The 16,329-nt window shown below is 44.1% G+C and overlaps 1 protein-coding gene across 1 annotated transcript in view; it reads right to left on the bottom strand.

Moving 5' to 3' along the window:
• efna5a (ephrin-A5a) overlaps positions 1-3,151 on the bottom strand; it is a 97,659-nt gene extending 94,508 nt beyond the window's left edge. The window contains exon 1 of the mRNA XM_008276392.1: positions 2,339-3,151. Within this exon, the coding sequence (XP_008274614.1) occupies positions 2,339-2,463 (125 nt within the window). The 5' untranslated portion in view covers positions 2,464-3,151. The remainder of the gene's footprint in view (positions 1-2,338) is intronic.
• Positions 3,152-16,329: the final 13,178 nt, after the last annotated feature.

Raw genomic sequence — 16,329 nt, 5'->3', positions numbered from 1 at the left:
TTTTTTTTTAGGGGGAATTTGGCATCAAAAACACAACCAAGAGTCATTATATCAATTGTCTCTAAGCAGTTTCCTTCTAACAAGCCTCCCTGACACTGGAGTTCCTTTTAATTTCATTAAGTAGCTTACAGCGGCGCAGAAACTCGCTGTCACCGTGGAAGCTTTTTCAAAACTCCAGGCGAGGCTGAACCGTCCTCGGGGCTGTAAATCCCTCCTCCAGTCGCGCTCATCTGAGCCCTAATCAGCATCAGGCATCGGCGCAGGGAGATGTTTCCCCGAGATGAAAGCGCTGCGGATACGTTTATCTAAAATTACAACAAAACACACGCACAAGAAAACGAGGGGCATCTTTGAAACAATAGAAAAACACGAAAATGTCAACGCATTTCCATTTTTCACGACTCACTTCCCATTTCAATTCCAGAGCTCCTGTAGGGGGATTTCATGAATGGCTGAGTATGGACTGCTGCTCCGGATGCCATTTTTCCCCCCACTTTGGTCAAATATGCAGCAGGGGAGGCAGAAGAGGGGGGCAACGAGAGCTCATCTGGAAGTTGGGACTGTACCGCAGCAGGTTCCCAGGGCTCCAATACTGAGCATGGTTACATTAAACAGCAGGGAACCAGGGCCCGCGAGCTTGTATAGAATACTGTTAGGTTCTGCTGCGGGTCAGGGGGCCCCGGGGGCCGCATGGTCCTCTTTTACATTATACAGCCCGGGTCAGGTTTAGATTAAAGTCATGAATGAGAAAAGGAGACAGTCATTTAGAGTTACTCATTTATTTAGCCTCTTTTCTGGCCAGACAAAGCCCAGGCGGGGTGCCGTGCCGGGGCCGTCACCGGGCCCCATGGCCGGCGGTACTGCCCCGGTTTTGACCCTGACAACGGTCCCCTCTGTGCTGCTTAACCCACAACTTGCCTGGTTACTAGCGAGTGTGTGACCTCAGCATGTGTGGATCTCTCACAAGACCGAGCGCCACGCTGAGCCTTGGCCGCGGCTGAAATACCCCTGTGTACCCCCTTATTGTCTGCCCCAGCGTGGGGCAGGAGGGGGAGGCAAACGGGGGACACTTGGACAGGGAGGAGGGGAAGCATGGCAACCAAGAAACCAGACTTGGGAACTGCTTGAAGGCCAAGAAGAGGGTAGAGAGAAAAAAAAAAAGCAGGGTGGCACAGAAATCTGTTATCAGAGCAGGAAACTCCATCAGCCGCCTCTGATGCCAAAATTACAACATTTGCATTTGTGCCATTAACATCCTGTCATCAGACTTCGCCTCAGGGTCACGAAAACAAAGACACGCTTCATCCTACTTGTGTTTTGACTGCAAAGCCCAACAAAACCAGTTTCTTTTCCCCGAGTTAAATGCCGATATGAAATTAGGGCTTTGACTCACGCCGAAACTGCTCGTCTGCTAATGCAGGGAGAAAGTCTTCCCGTCCAACTGAAACAAAGTGACACACAAACACTCATTATATCGCTATGTGCTCAGGTGCCAAGACAGAGTCCGGGCACTGAGTCACCAAGGGAGGTGCCCCAACACAAGTCAGGAGGAGAAATGTCACCTGAGTGTCCAAATCAGACCCATCTCTGCTCACATGTACGAGATTTGTGACAAATTTACCACCGAGACGCAACCAAAAAGTCCCAAACTGCAGGTTTTTAGTCAGCAAACACAACAAAATGAGACTTTATCACCACTTCAGAGCTGGAAAATGAAGCAAATAAACTCTAAAATGACACAGAAAACATCCACCAACTCTCATATTAACTCTAACCAATGCAGTCCAGCATTACTTCCAAGCAGCAGCTCAGACGCCTCCAAACAGCAACACTTGATTTTCAACCTGAATGTGGAGCAGACACTGAGCTGCGCGTAATGGTGCGTAATAGCGGAGTGAAGCCCCCCTCCTGCTCTTGTTGTTGCCATGTCAGGGGGGGAGAGATTTATGCAGCTAAATGTGCAGAGTTGATTAGAGAGATGACTCAGATATGGAGGACAATTAAACCGCAGGAACATCAATCCATCAGTGCAGGACAACAGATATATGAGCTCCATTTGTCAACCGGGAGAAGCTTCACCGACGGTGGGAACTCAGAGGAAACGTTACCTCATGATGTTGCCAATTAATGTAATGACAGGTTTGCTTTGAAACCTGATTTCAAACCTGAAATTGTCTGAAACTAATAATGGTGTTGCTGTTTCCTGAAGTGGACCAACTTGATTTTTACGCACTCGGCGCTCAGAGTGCAGCAGCTACAGCACACAGCCGGTCAGAGAGCAGCTCCGACCGGCCACAGGGAGCCTCCGTGCGCCGGTGCAGCAGAGCCGGTTACTTACTTGGGGTTGGTCCGGTTCCAGAAGACGGCGTAGCGGTCGGACACCACCTTGGAAGCCGGGTCCTGGCCGTACACACACATCCCAATGATGAGGAGGAGGAAGAGGATCATTTCCACCTGCGGCATATTTGCTCTGGAAGCGAAAATCGATTCTCCTGGTTCAGGTTTAAAGGTTCTGGTGAAGCGTAGAGATGACAGTCCACTTTGCGCGTTTTAATTCCCCTCTCAGACGGAGCTCCTTCCTCTGCCTTTAACTCAAATTAAAGCTTCTCTTTCTCTTCTTTTTAACGCTCAGTGTAACAGTCCGATCATTGAAACTCTTCTGGTAAAGACACAGAACACTGTTTCTGCTCGACAGTCCACCTCCGGCACAGTTTCTCCACAGTTTCTCCAACTCGCATTAAATTTTTCCAAACAGGAGGCAACGCTGTGGTGCGCAGAGGAAAATAAAGCAGAGAAATAAATGTTCCTCGGTGCAGAAAATTTAAAAAAAGAACCCAGTCCCGGTGTTCGCTCTCTCCGCTCCGGGTTCGGTCTCTCCGCCTGTTCGCAAGAAACCAGTAGCTTCAGCTCCGGCGACTGCCCGAGCTTCTCCCGTCCTGCCGACAAACAGCAACCGTAAAAAGCCTCTCCGCTGCGCGTAAACGCAACAAATCTGCAGGTCAAATGTCCCCCTGACGAGTCGCTCCGCCACGTAACCGAGAGCGCACGAAACGCGGTGTTCTGGATCTGGGGGAAGCAAACCAAGTCAGCGGCGCAGTGGCTCCTGCTGCCATGCTCTCCCGGACCAACCCCCCTCCTCCTCCAGCCCTGCGCCGCCTCCCCCTCTCTCTCTCTCTCTCTCTCTCCCTCGCTCTCTCTCCCCCTTCCTCCTCCCTCCCACTGTGCCAGCCGGGCCACACTGGAAAAAATGCGCGTCTTGACACTTGAGGCGTTTTAGTCTCTTTAATCTTCTGGGTTCGTCTCAGGAGGAAACAAACGGAGCAGAATGCAACACGGACTCTTTCTCGAAGCTCGAAAACGCAACAAAATCTCACTCATGCACGTAGAGCTGTTCTTGGCGTGCGCGCACAGTCTTAATCAAGTTACCCACGCGGGTTTTTTTAGCGCGTTGTTTGTTGTTGCGGATATTTCTTGCAGCGTACAGTTTCACGGTTGCGCGCAGCCTCATTGGCTCGGATTTTGAATGACGGGCGTTTCGCTTACAAAAACAACATCCCTCCTCCTGGGGGGCATCCGAGCTTCCCAGACATCTCACATCGTTCCACCAGCACGCTGCGCAACGAGCCGCTTTCACCGGTTAAACTGGGTTTTCATTCCGTGGCCAGATGCTCCAGCGTGTCCACGGTGTGCGTAAAGTTTTACTGAAATGTGACAAACTTTCAGCTGATTTCGGTGCAAATTTCATCCCAACCTCTCGATTAATGAATTTACTGTAAGACTTGTGTTGTCATTATTCAGAGTGCTCCTCTGGTTTCTGTTGTGCCTCCAAACAGGCTGCAGCTGCTTTCAAGAGATGTGTTTTCCTTTATTTCCCTGGAACCAGTAAAACGCTCTCAAGTATCTCTGCTGGCAGAGTTTCCACTTGTTTGGATGAAAATAATAATTCCATTCTCCCCCAAATGCTTCTAGAATTGCCACATTTCATTGTCTATACACATTCAGACATGCCTTCAGTTGTTTATTTTAATTTCTATTGGCCACACATTCATGCAGCAGCAGCATCATGAGGCTCCTCTCAGCTCTGTGATGTGCAGTTTGCTGTGCTGTGCTCTGGGTTCATGACTCTGTGCGCCACGTAGTGGTGAAGGAGGGAACGCCTCCTTAAACTCTCAGGATTCACAGGCTCTTATTTTCTGCAGGAATTCAATACCATGCTTATTAAAGAAGAGGCAACATTAACCGCTTGTCTGCTGAGTGGAATAAGGTTTTGGGAGAGTTCAGAGCACATAAACATCAGCGGGTGGAGTTTGGAGATCGTCCATTAGTGAGTCACAGAGAGCAGAGCTGAGCCCGGTGGTTGAACTAATCCTCCTAATAACAACAGTACCACTGAGGGAGCCGGTCTGAGGGCCGCAGGGCTCAACAGCAGGATTGTAAACTTTACCGAGACACTGAACAGTCATCGAGGCTCCTCAGACTGCGGCTCCTGTTCACAAACACACTGATTTATTCCACCTGAAAAGGCCGCTGAACTCCATCTCGCCCGGTTCAAAGTTCCTCTCCGTCTGTTTAGCCTCCGCAGTGTGTAGAGGCATTTTAAAACTGCTGGGTTTCTCAGAGCGCAAAATGAAATTGCTTTCTATAAAAGAAACTGTTAAATGGAGAAGTAGAAATACTTTTACAGACGAACAGGGTTTTTTTAAAATTATTATTATTATTATTTTTCCAGGACACAAACTTCGGGGTGAGAAACTGCAAAATGAAGTGACACAGAGAGGGCACTGGTGTCACATCAAATTATCACATCAAAAGCTTTATATAGACGTCAGATCGAATGCTTTTCTGTGTTCGACTGAGCAGCACAGTGGGTGAGTCACTCGTAATGCTGCCTTTAGCCGGTTTGTAGCCAACAAGAGCCTTTAAAATGAGCATCACACGTTGTCGTTGCATGTTCAGCTGTGTTAGCAACCTTCATGTGCTGTTTGGGGCTTTGTGGGTGCACAAAGTTGGGAATTTGACCAAGAAATCTACTAAAACAGAGAGATCCAGGTAGATAAGTGAACTATATATTATTAGTCTGAACCTTGTCTTGCGTAGTCAGACTATTCTCCAGAATGTTCTGGTTGCACCTCCTAATCATTCTGAAAAACACTGGTTTGTTTCTATTTCTTCAAACTGATCACGATGGCGCTGGGTGGAGCTAAGCCCAGGATGTAGCAACGGTGTCCCTGCAAAACAGCAACAAGTGGAGATGTTTTAGTGGAACATTTTTATGCTTAGAGTCGGAAACTGTCATCAAAATGACAACTTAATTACACAAAAATCCAGCAGCTGCCTTAATTCATGACCTAAATCCTTTGCAAGACTTGAAAATATCAGTGTGGCAGCCTGCCAGCCCGCAGGTTGTTGTTTCTGCAGTAAAAGGCATTTGGAAAACGGTGACATGTAGACAATGAACGGTGAAGAAAAGGCCACATAAGGTGAATTTGACTTGGTTCTGCTGCTTGGATGGTGTTTTTGCACAATTCAGAGCTCATGTTGTCTGAAGTAGCTTCGTAATTTTCACACAACAGTCCTGCTTTTGAATTATTTTACTCATAAAACTCATTTCTCATCACCATCATTTGCAGAAAAAACAAAATGCTGTTCTGCACTGAGTCCGACGCTCAGGTGCTGCACAGCTTGATGTTGTAGCTTTACTGTCGCTATATTGAGGTCAGACAACAATAAAACTAAATTACATCAGTGCAATATCAAAATAGAATATAAAAAGCACAAGTACATCACATAGACAGCAGAAAAATTTAAAGCATGGGTCACACATAACATCTTTTTTTTTTCCAGGCACACAGGCTTAATGTAGCAGATAGCTCAGCAACAACCAACATCTTCATCACTGGCTGAGGCAGATTAGTGGTTTAGATATTGTTGTTTCCTCAATGCTTATCACCGACATTGATGGAAAAACATCATGAGTTTACAAAAAGATGTGAAGTAGAGTTTACAACCGTGGTGCTAAAGAAATCTGACTCACTTCATCTGCTATGTAACGATGATACTGTGGATGTGGGTCTGCTGTGATCGGAGCAATCGTTGGAGAGGATTATCGCCTATTATACAGGTACAGATAAGAAAAGAAGCAACGTCTTTAGCACTTCTAGCAGCTCTTGTCGTGGCTGCCACTTAGAAACTTCCGGGTCAGTTCACTCAGCCACCTTCAGACGCAAATACACGACATCATTAGCGTCTATATGGCGTCGCTCACGTGATTTACATTCAGTGCATCATGAATAAACACATACCTCAGGTTTCTAGCAACATGATAGTATTAAAAAAACAATGCTAAAGACTAGCAGAGTGCTTTACAGACTGAAATAAAGGAATTAGACAGGGTGTAGCGGCGTCCCGAGGCATGCGTTTAAAGGTTAAATAACTTCAGCCGGCCCGTTCTCCCCCCCTGCTTTTGTATTTTTATTAAAAACCCAGTTCACGGTGTCCATTTCTCGAATTGTGTTCAAAAGCGAGAGCACACGCTGAAAATGTTTCATGCTATGCGGCTCCGGCCGTGGGTCAGCGTTATATTAGCTTTAATATTGGATTTAATTGAATTTAACCCGACTCGGCCGGCAGAGAGGAGCTTTCAAAGGAGGGGAAGCTCCAGAGAAAAACAGAGCGTGATCCTGAGCTTTCACCAGGAACAGGGTGGTGAAACCATCACAAACCTCCTTCATGTAGTGAAATACGCCTGATTTCACTGTTAATCCGACTTCCTGTTTGAACTCACCTGCAAACCCTCAAACTGGCGGTTGAGCGAGCCAGACTGTTTACCGCCTCCACGCCGTTTGGGTGTTTGGCCGAGGTCGTCGCGTGCGTGCATCTTGTAAACTCATCAGTGCATCAATGAGCGCACGCAGACCGGCGGCCATTTGCGTGCTTTTGTGCATACGTGTGCATGCATTATATGTGTGTGTCTGTGTGTGTGTGTGCAGCCGATGATCCACCTCGCCCAGGCAGACTAATCCATGAGCTATAATCACCTCATCTCCCCAGCTAAAGTGCCTGTCCTACTTCATTTGCGCCTGATATACGTCTGTGTTCCCCAAGACAATGGAGTCATTATAAATTAGGGTCAGTGGGGCTTCCAGCGCGACACACAGCATCCTAATGCTTCTCGTGGCCTTATGAGTCCGCTGTCACGTTTCACCGTACCAACCTGCGTCACACACATGCTCCAGAGCTGCACGCTGTTCCTCTTTTTTTGTGTGTTTATTTTTGTTGTTTTTTATGAATGCAATCTGCAATAAAGCATCAAAGTGACACAGGCATTTCATCCCCCCCCTCAGTCCTCTTCCATTAGCAGCTGGTAAACAGAGCTGTAATCACGTTCTGCTCTGTAAAGAAAAATCCATTTCAATATTCCTATCTCGCAACTAAAGAGCTAAACAAATTGCTTCTTTTTTTATCACCGCAAGTTAAATATCTGCTGGAGCCACTTGAGGGTTGTTTTTATTTATTTTTTTATGTTTTGTTGATTAATTTGGGTTTCATCAAGTTTTCACTAAAGATCTTTCGGCGCGACACGAACACACAAAGTCACACTTTTCTTGTGATTCGTAAAAGCGGCGGTTTTGACGCACATGAATCGACGTGAGGGTAAAATGATGTGAAATACGATCAGTGTTTTGCAGCTTATTCCAGTCATTTTAAAACAATCACGTTTTATTAAATTGTTCCCCGCAGAACACTAATTGGAAGAAGACATATTTGAGGAGGGAATGAAGGCACGTTTATGCTCAAATCAACACTTGAAGCACTGATTTATGTCTCACATCTGTGGCAGAAATAGCAACTGAAGCCTGATTAACATGCATTTTGTTCAATTTTAGTTAAAAAGTTAATTAGGCTTTAAAGCCAATACCAATTTTCAACCAATACCAACCATCTTTGCCAGCCTTAATCAAAGAGTTTTTGTGGCAAAATCATCCCAAAATACATGAACCAAGACAGTAACTTCTGATTTCTGCTTTATGTTTTTTAAATTTTCATTTTTACGATGTTTTCGGAAATCGTCTTTGCATCTGAGAAATTCAGCCACAACAGAAAACAAACTTATGATTACAGACAGACATTTAACCAGAAAATAGCATCATTATCCGGAGAACACGAGAGAATTATTTCAGTCTAGATGTTTACTCTCAGCTCCAAATCTAGTCTGAGTCACATACGAGCTCGTTACTGTTACAGCAAAACAACAGAAACCTGCTCAAGAAAGATCGAGCAGCATCTTATTCGTTATTTTATTGTGATCAATCAAACTAATCCCTGATCTATAACTGTATGTTTAAATGTAGTGACACTTACGTTAGCAGAAACATTGCCTACATGTTCCAATAATATTTGAAATTAAACGTTTCATTCTAATGTTCACAGCACTTTTTAAGGATATTTATCATTACAAATAATGTTCCTATGATGTTAAATGGGAACTAAGATAGAACGTTTTTGCATTCAGAGGACATCTGTAGGATGTTGTTAGTTTGTGCTACATGACAACATAAAAAGAACGTTCTTGAACCAGCATTCAAAAATGTTTCAAGATGTGTTTTTTATAAAACGTTCCTGTAATGTGACATATTAACAAAAGTAGAACATTTTGCCTGCAATATTCTTTGTTGTTATTGAGGACGTTCTTCTATGAAACATTCCATAAATGTTACACGATAACCAAGGAAGGATGTTCTCGATGCAACAGTTGGCAAATGTTTAAAGAACATTTTAATACAACTTTATCCTGCCTTTAAGAAGAACTAAAAGAAAACTTCCAACGTAAAACATTACGAGAACTTTTGCAGAACATTTTTAAAACAAATTAATCGTGCTGGTAAGTGTGATTCGGTAACGTTGCAGCGCTTCTTACATGAATTTTACATTTTACAAAGAACATTCTGGGAACTAAAACAAAACTTTCTTGCTGAAAACATTATTGGAACTTTCCCAGAACGTTTTTAGAACAAATAAATTCATGCTAGTAAATGAGTTTTGGTAACATTGCAGAGCTTCTTCCATGTATTTTACATCTTTCCAAAGAACATACTGGGAACTAAAAGAAAACATTACAAGAACATTCTGAAAACTTTTTTTAGTTTTTTTTTTTAGAACAAAACAATTATAGTGAGTTAGTTTTAGTTAAGTTTTGGTAACATTGCAGAGCTTCTTACATTTAATCTCCATCTCTAAGAAGAACATTCTGGAAACTAAAAGAAAAATGTCCTCTGAAAACATTCCTACAACTTTCCCAAAACGTTTTTAAAACTAAATAGACTCTAGCTGGGAGGTGGCTTTTCGGTAACACTGCAGAGCTTCTTACATTTTAAGCTGATGAAGAGGAAACTGACCGTCTTCTTCATCTTCGGGGACTTAAATGAAGGTTAGATGTGGAGGTTAAAGGTTACAACAGCTCCGATTGGGTTTCTGCAGAGAAGCTTTTCCTGCACGTCAGACGGAAACATTACAATCGTGCACACAAATACAATTTCTTGCAGACGGATTTTTTAATTTAAAACAAACCAAAGCTCATTGTGTCTGCACTGCGAGCTCGGGGTTTGTTCTGGTAACCTGCCCGAGCTGCAGATTAGCGCCTGGTGGCGGTTATGGTCACTTAACATTCTACAAGCTCTGCTCTGCTGGTTTTCAAAAGGCCCGTGGAAAACAAGTGCACAGGTCAGCCATTACTATTGGAATAAACCGCGCTTTAGATCCCGACTCGTGAGTCATGTGCTTCCCTCCCTGCGTGCTCCTCCACTTCCTCCAACTTTCCTCTCTTTGCTCCAACTGCTTGTAATGCCGTCGCCATACGCTGTGGCGAAAAGTAAATGTTTATCTCTCCCCCGAGGGAGCGGTTTATTCCTTCTTCATCGCTCTGTCGAAAACTCCGGCGTGAACCTCACCAGCTGGCCCCCACGCAGGATTTAGATGTTCAGGTTAGAAGAAGAATAGCCTCTAATAAAAGATTTGGCCGCGGTGAAAAATATACAAATTAAGGTGAAATCAGAGTTGAGCGAGGGGGCGGCGGGGTGTGAGGAAGATGCATGATGACAGGTTGACTCAGACCCAGAGAGACGTGGGAGGTCTGAGTTATTCCTGTTGAATCTGCACTTGTGGGTCTGTGTGTGGCACCTGGTTGAACTCTTTTGTATACGTGACCTCTGCAAACACAAATACACAAACTCACACTTGCACACAAAGGCCTGGGAGTGTGTACACTCGCACAAAGACACACACACACGTTTTTATGGAAGGGGAAAAAAAAAAAAAACCTCCATCCATGTTTTCATTGTGATGTTTCCCTGCATGTAGGTAAGTAATGTCTGTGACCCGTGGAGTCTGCCCTGCTTAAAGTCATTCAGGCTGAGGGCTGCTGACACTGGAATGTTAGCTATGCTGGCAGGGGGAGGTTCTCACCAGATTTCTACATTTATACCAGTGGCGTGCACAGAGGGTGATGCCGGGGTGGTGTCCCTTTGTAGCCTTTATATACCCGTCATATATTTTTGTCCTGGTGGGGCAGCTTCATGCTTTATTTTTGTCCTATTGTCACACCAAAGGAGCACTTGTGCGGCCCAGTTGCCGCTCTGCTCGACCAGTTTGGTGGCATCACATTTGAAAGCACCGTCAGTCCTTCAGCATAATTCCTTAACGTGTATATAAAAATATGTAAACATCAGGAATAGATGCTATGATGCAATGCTCTCTGCAGAAAATGAGATTTTTGCCTTGTACAATGTGGTTAATGCTGTGAAAGGGTGTTTTTTAACCCAAACTATGACCTTTTCCTAAACCTAACCAAACAGTGAGAGAAAACAAGACTAAAGCCACAAAGTCAGATGAAACTAAATGGAAAAAATAACGTTCCAACATGAGACGCAAACATCAGACTTGCATCAGAAATTAGAAAAACCTCTCTGCTGCTCTCTGTGGCAAATAATGACACAGGTGGAACCAGTACCAAAGGAGCTCTGAGATGCAAGTAGCTCTGACAGCACTGCAGTATTTCATGCTTTGGGAATGAGAACAGGTGGGTTTGGCACCAAGTGCACCTCCTTTTAGACAATGTGCACCTGTGAGCAACAAAAGTGCCTTGAAATGTGCCTCAGTCTGACCCAAGTCAACCTAAAGACCCTGTTGGTCAACCCAGACAACCCTCCAGCTTAAGCCAAAGATAAACAACAGTACTTTGTCCTTCTAAAGCATCCCATTTTCACCAAGTACCAATTTAATCAGTCCAAATTGCCCCTCATGTTGCATAAAGGGTCCATTCTAGCCTTTGTTCCCTTGTGGTGGATCAAAGTGTTCCATTGGTTGAGCAACATTTGTGTTTATACCATTGATGAAAGTGCCCCCACGTGGTTGGTGGAGTTAAATGCCTCTGTGGCCACCTTCTGGTGCCATTCGGACAATCCAAAATGCCATTAAGGTCAACCCAATCCGAAGGGCATTTGGCAACTTGAAGGGTATCTTCTGGTGCTCTGGTGGTGACCCAAGCACATCTTTGGTCGACCAAAGTGCACCAATGGCTACATACTCACTTAGCACCCCAGTGACTCTCTGATCAACCAGCTTGCCCCTAAAGTCAGCCCAGAAATCCCTCTGGTTGACCAAAATAACCAAATTATGCTTCTGTTCAACGATGCCAATCAATGAATGTGCCATTTAGTCAACTGAAATGCTCATGTGTTCGACTGTAGTGCCTCAATGTGGTCAATTTGATCAAACCAACATCTTCTGTTTGACCAGTGTGTCCTGCTATTGAGTCCAAAGTCTCCCTGATCAACTGTAGGCCACAAATTAGCTCTACAGTCTGATAGATGGAGTGATTCTCTGGTTGTTTACAGTTTTACTCTCAGTGTGGCCTTTTGTTCAAATACTACTACAGTTGAGAAAAATTATCTTTTGGTACATTCTATGTTTGGCCAAAGCTGCATTTCGAGCAAACGTCATAAGATGGGAACCAAGAAGGTTACCAAGGGACCAACGTTTGTCAGCTAAAGTGCCAGAGCTATTTCAAGGGCCCTTTTTGGCTCCTTGGTGACAAAAATAACCTCTAAACTTGTAAGCGCAGGCCATGAAGCCTAATTTTCTCACCACCCTCGGCCCTCGGAGACTCTGAGCGTGGCATTGATCCTGCAGTTCATGTTGGGGCACGCAGGGCCGATCCAGGAAGAGTCGCAGCTGTGGGTTGCAGCTCCACAGAGCAAATGAGGGGGTGTCATCCCGATCGAAGACAAATCTGCCTCGGGGAGCGACACACTGTGGAGTTGAAGGTCCGGCGCCGATCTGCACATCGATCGTCCCTTATTGCCCTTTCAATCAATCCACTCACTCCCATTTTCATAACGCAATTTTGTCAGCCTGAAATTAGCTTATTTCCAAAGCCGCAGGAGTCCAGATTAGATTTTGGAAAGAAGAATAAAGACTGCTTGAGATATTTGCATATATTGAGTTGCATTTTGGCCCAGGTCAGTTTCTCCACTTGAAAAAGAGGAAAATATTTCACACAGTACAGCGTGATGAAGCATGTAAACAAGAAACGAGCCTTTAAAGCAGCTGTTTTAGTTCTCTATCAGTTACACACAGCTTTAGGTTCATCCAGTGAAAAATGTCTGGACGTTCAGGCTTCCACTCGCCGGCTTTGATCGGAGGTATTTCAGGCTGAAGTGGGCACTTGATCACAAACAGGACATCGGGGAGCGGCGCATCGAGCTGGCAAAACCAAATCGCTCCACGCACGGCAAAATTGATCCTGAAGATAATGATCGAAAAGGACTCATCAGCTCATGTGTCGCTGTGGGACGAATGAGGAGGAGGAGGAGGAGGAGGAGGAGGAGGAGGGGAGGCGGCATGCAGTGACGGGTCAAGATCTCGACCCGATATTGTCCTCGTGCGGAGGGGGAGGACGAGGACAGGAGGGAATACATTGTCTGGCTCTGCTTCCGACAGATATCTGATCCCCCTCCGGGAAGGTCTGTGTGAAAATGAAATGGACACTTTTCAATAAAGCTGGTGGCCTTTAATACAGGTTTGGAAAATAAATGATTTGCGCTGCGGTCAGCGTCAGGATGAGGCTTCCAAATTTAAAATGGAAACGTCTAATAAATGCGGGAGTGCAGAGCGGCAGAGAGACCTAATAACACAAATAAACTATTGAGTTGCAGTGTTGATCCAAGCGCGTTACAGTTTTCACATAAACAGCGTTCGATTCAAGCATAACCGCCGGGAAGCAAACTGATCTTAAGAGTCAGTCAAGGGCTGCAACTAAAGATTGTTTTCATTATCATTTCATCTCACCGACTGATTGTTTTCACAGTTAATCATTTTGGTTTATAACGTATCAGAAATTCATGGAGAAATCTGAATTTTTAGGGCTCAAGAGTTTGTTTGGTTTAACCGTTTAAAGCAGGATTCAGTTTCTTAGTATGAAAGAAGAACAACAAATGTTGGTATCTGAGAAGCTGCAGATTGGGGGTTTTTGACCGACGTATGGCTGTTCAACAACTAATCTATCCATTCACTGCAAATAACACAAAATGCATCGTCTGTGCACCGGTCAGTTAGAGTGCAAGGTTTTTTTATACACAGAATCTAAACCATGTTTTGTCAAAATGTACAAAATAAAATACAACCCTGTCCACCTACTGCTGTTCGGTCGGGGAATGTTCTTCGTTGTGTTTACTCCTCATTTCCAATAATAGAAAATCTCAATGCTGCAGCTCACAAAGATGTTTTGGACAATATTCAGTTTGTTTTTGAAACTGCTTCAACACAAAGCAAAGTCCAAACATTTTTCCAACTTGACAAGCCGGCAAAAAAAATCCCTGACCTCTCACAACAACTAATACACGAACTAGAACACCGGCTTTGGAATGAGACGTTTAACAGTCACTAAGCAACGTACGGTTCATTTGGTTCATGCGTCTGGCTGTACTCGCTGCCACAAAGGTGCTAATTGTAACCTAAAGTGATTCTTTGTAGCGACGCTAATAAAGGACTACTTTTAGCTCTGCAAGGAATCCTTTAGCGAGAGATTCTCAACCAGCAAAAAAAAAATATTCCTGTAGGCACCATAAATGGAGAAATTTCTTTAAGGAACCATTATCAAGACAGCTCTTTGTAAAGGCTACCTGGAACTGTTTTGACATATGTTTGAATGTAAGAATTTCCAACACTACAGGGTCTCCTTCCGCCATAATACAATTAATGTTATGGGTTCTGGACGGTTGGTCAAACAGAACAACATCTTACAAGACACTAAGTTGGGATTTGGGAACTGATTTATGATGTTTTAAAACCAAATAGTTAATTGACAATGATAATAATCTACAGGGCAATCGATAAAGTAATTGTTAGTTGCATCTCTGATTTCATGCTCATACCTGCCAGCAAACCAAATAACTGCATAAAAATGAGGAACCTTTAGTACTTTTAAGAACCATACCCGAACCACCTGGAAATAAAGAGGATCCTCAATTGTTGATGGGGCTTTGAAGAATCAAAACAGGGATGAAAAAGGCCAATTACAGTGTTTTTAAACTGATCAGAATCTGCACAGATTAAAGGCCAATAACTTTAATTGCATCTGCTGTCATATAGATGTCAGAAAGGCTGAGCGGACGTTGTCATAAATTAATAAGATTACTTGTTAAATATGTGTTTCCGTCTCAGTATCGAGTCTCTTTCCAAAGAAGCTCTCCTGAGATGTTTGTTTTCTTATTTATTTCGGCAGCGGTTAGACTGACGGCTTCGTTTAACGGCCGAGCATTAAAACTAATAAGAGTCAAGTGCGAGAAACAAGACAGACGCAACGGGAAGACGAGCTAGCCATTTTTCAAAATAAAACACCCTGCAGACTCCACTGGAAATAAAAAATAAACCAATCAAATGTTTTTGTTTTTTTTCTTTCTGTGCGGCCCGGTAACAAATGACCCACGGCCCGGTGGTTGGGGACCGCTGGTCCAAGTGACCTTCTCTTTGGGTAGCTACGATATAAAGCAGGAGGAGGCGCCACCTGGTTGAGCAACCAGGTACTACAGCGAATGTACGACACATTTTCTGACAGGCATGTAGAAAATAAAAGTTTTCGCTATCTTTTGTAGCTTTTTGAGCTGTCAAGCTGATTTATTTTAATAACTTTAATGTACTTTAAGTGTCTTCTCTGGGAAAACGGCATCGGATTTTGACTCGGTATCGGCTGACACCAAATGTTAAACGGCTTCCGTATTAAGAACCATTATTTTTCTCAGAGTAGTGCACAATGCAGTTCTCAAACAGCTGTTGTACCTATGGAGGAACCAGCGCTAAGAGCAGATAGTCTTACAAGCTGACATCGGAGCTGCACAATCACTTCCAGGTCTACTTTAGGATGTCAGGGTTCTGGATTTATACACCACTAAAAATACTGGAATGTTACGTCCAAAAAAACCACAAGCAACCAGTTGAATTCTAGCTGGCAGTATCATATTCACGCACTGCATGTTGCCTCAAGGTAAAGTACATCTTTAAATAAAACGTTCATGTACTATGGATAATATACAGCTAAAGACGGTCCATGAATAAGCGACTTTAAGAACGTTTCTGTCATGTAAATCTTGTTCAGTCGCTCAGTTGTTCAGTACATCACTGCACTACCTCCGAGTGCTAAATACCATTAAATGAAGAACAAGAATGCACGCAGCTCCAATCCCTCTCCTAGGATTTTATTAAATTACAACATTTAGACCTGACAAAGACTCTTATGTGGATTGCAGCATGATTTAATTAAATCCACGGAGCACCAAGTATGAGCTGTCAGCCCTACTCTTCCTCATTTGTATATCTCTGGCTTTCAAAGTTTGGCCCGGCACCAAGAATTCCCGCGCAGCATCCTGCGAGCGAAACCAAATCATCGTGAAACTGTCAACCAGCCAACAGGAACCAGCTGCCGGGTGCAGCACCGGTGGCATTTCAGCGATCGGTGGGACATGTGGTACCGACCGGCATGTGGGCGACACCGGCAATGTCACTCCGAAAGATCACCTGAAAGCAGCCGTCAACATTTACTGACATTTCTGTGTTCTGTAGGAAAATAAATGGGTTTGTGACAGGCGGTGGCACAAAAATACAGACCGAATGGTGCAAATATGAAACATTCATATAGTGCTGTTGCTATTTGATTGCGCTTGGACCATTAAGAGAATAAAAAATAAAAATGTGTCATCATGCTCTTAACTTTCAGCTCGAGTTAACTTTTTACATTTCATTTTAATTTTGTGCTTTTTTTTTCTCTCCCTCTCTCTC

Source organism: Stegastes partitus, unplaced genomic scaffold (genome assembly GCF_000690725.1).
Source record: "Stegastes partitus isolate 25-593 unplaced genomic scaffold, Stegastes_partitus-1.0.2 Scaffold70, whole genome shotgun sequence".
In the NCBI taxonomy this organism is placed as follows: domain Eukaryota; kingdom Metazoa; phylum Chordata; class Actinopteri; family Pomacentridae; genus Stegastes; species Stegastes partitus.
The sequence above is the reverse complement of the archived record's forward strand: the minus strand, read 5'-3'. Positions and strand labels throughout refer to the sequence as shown.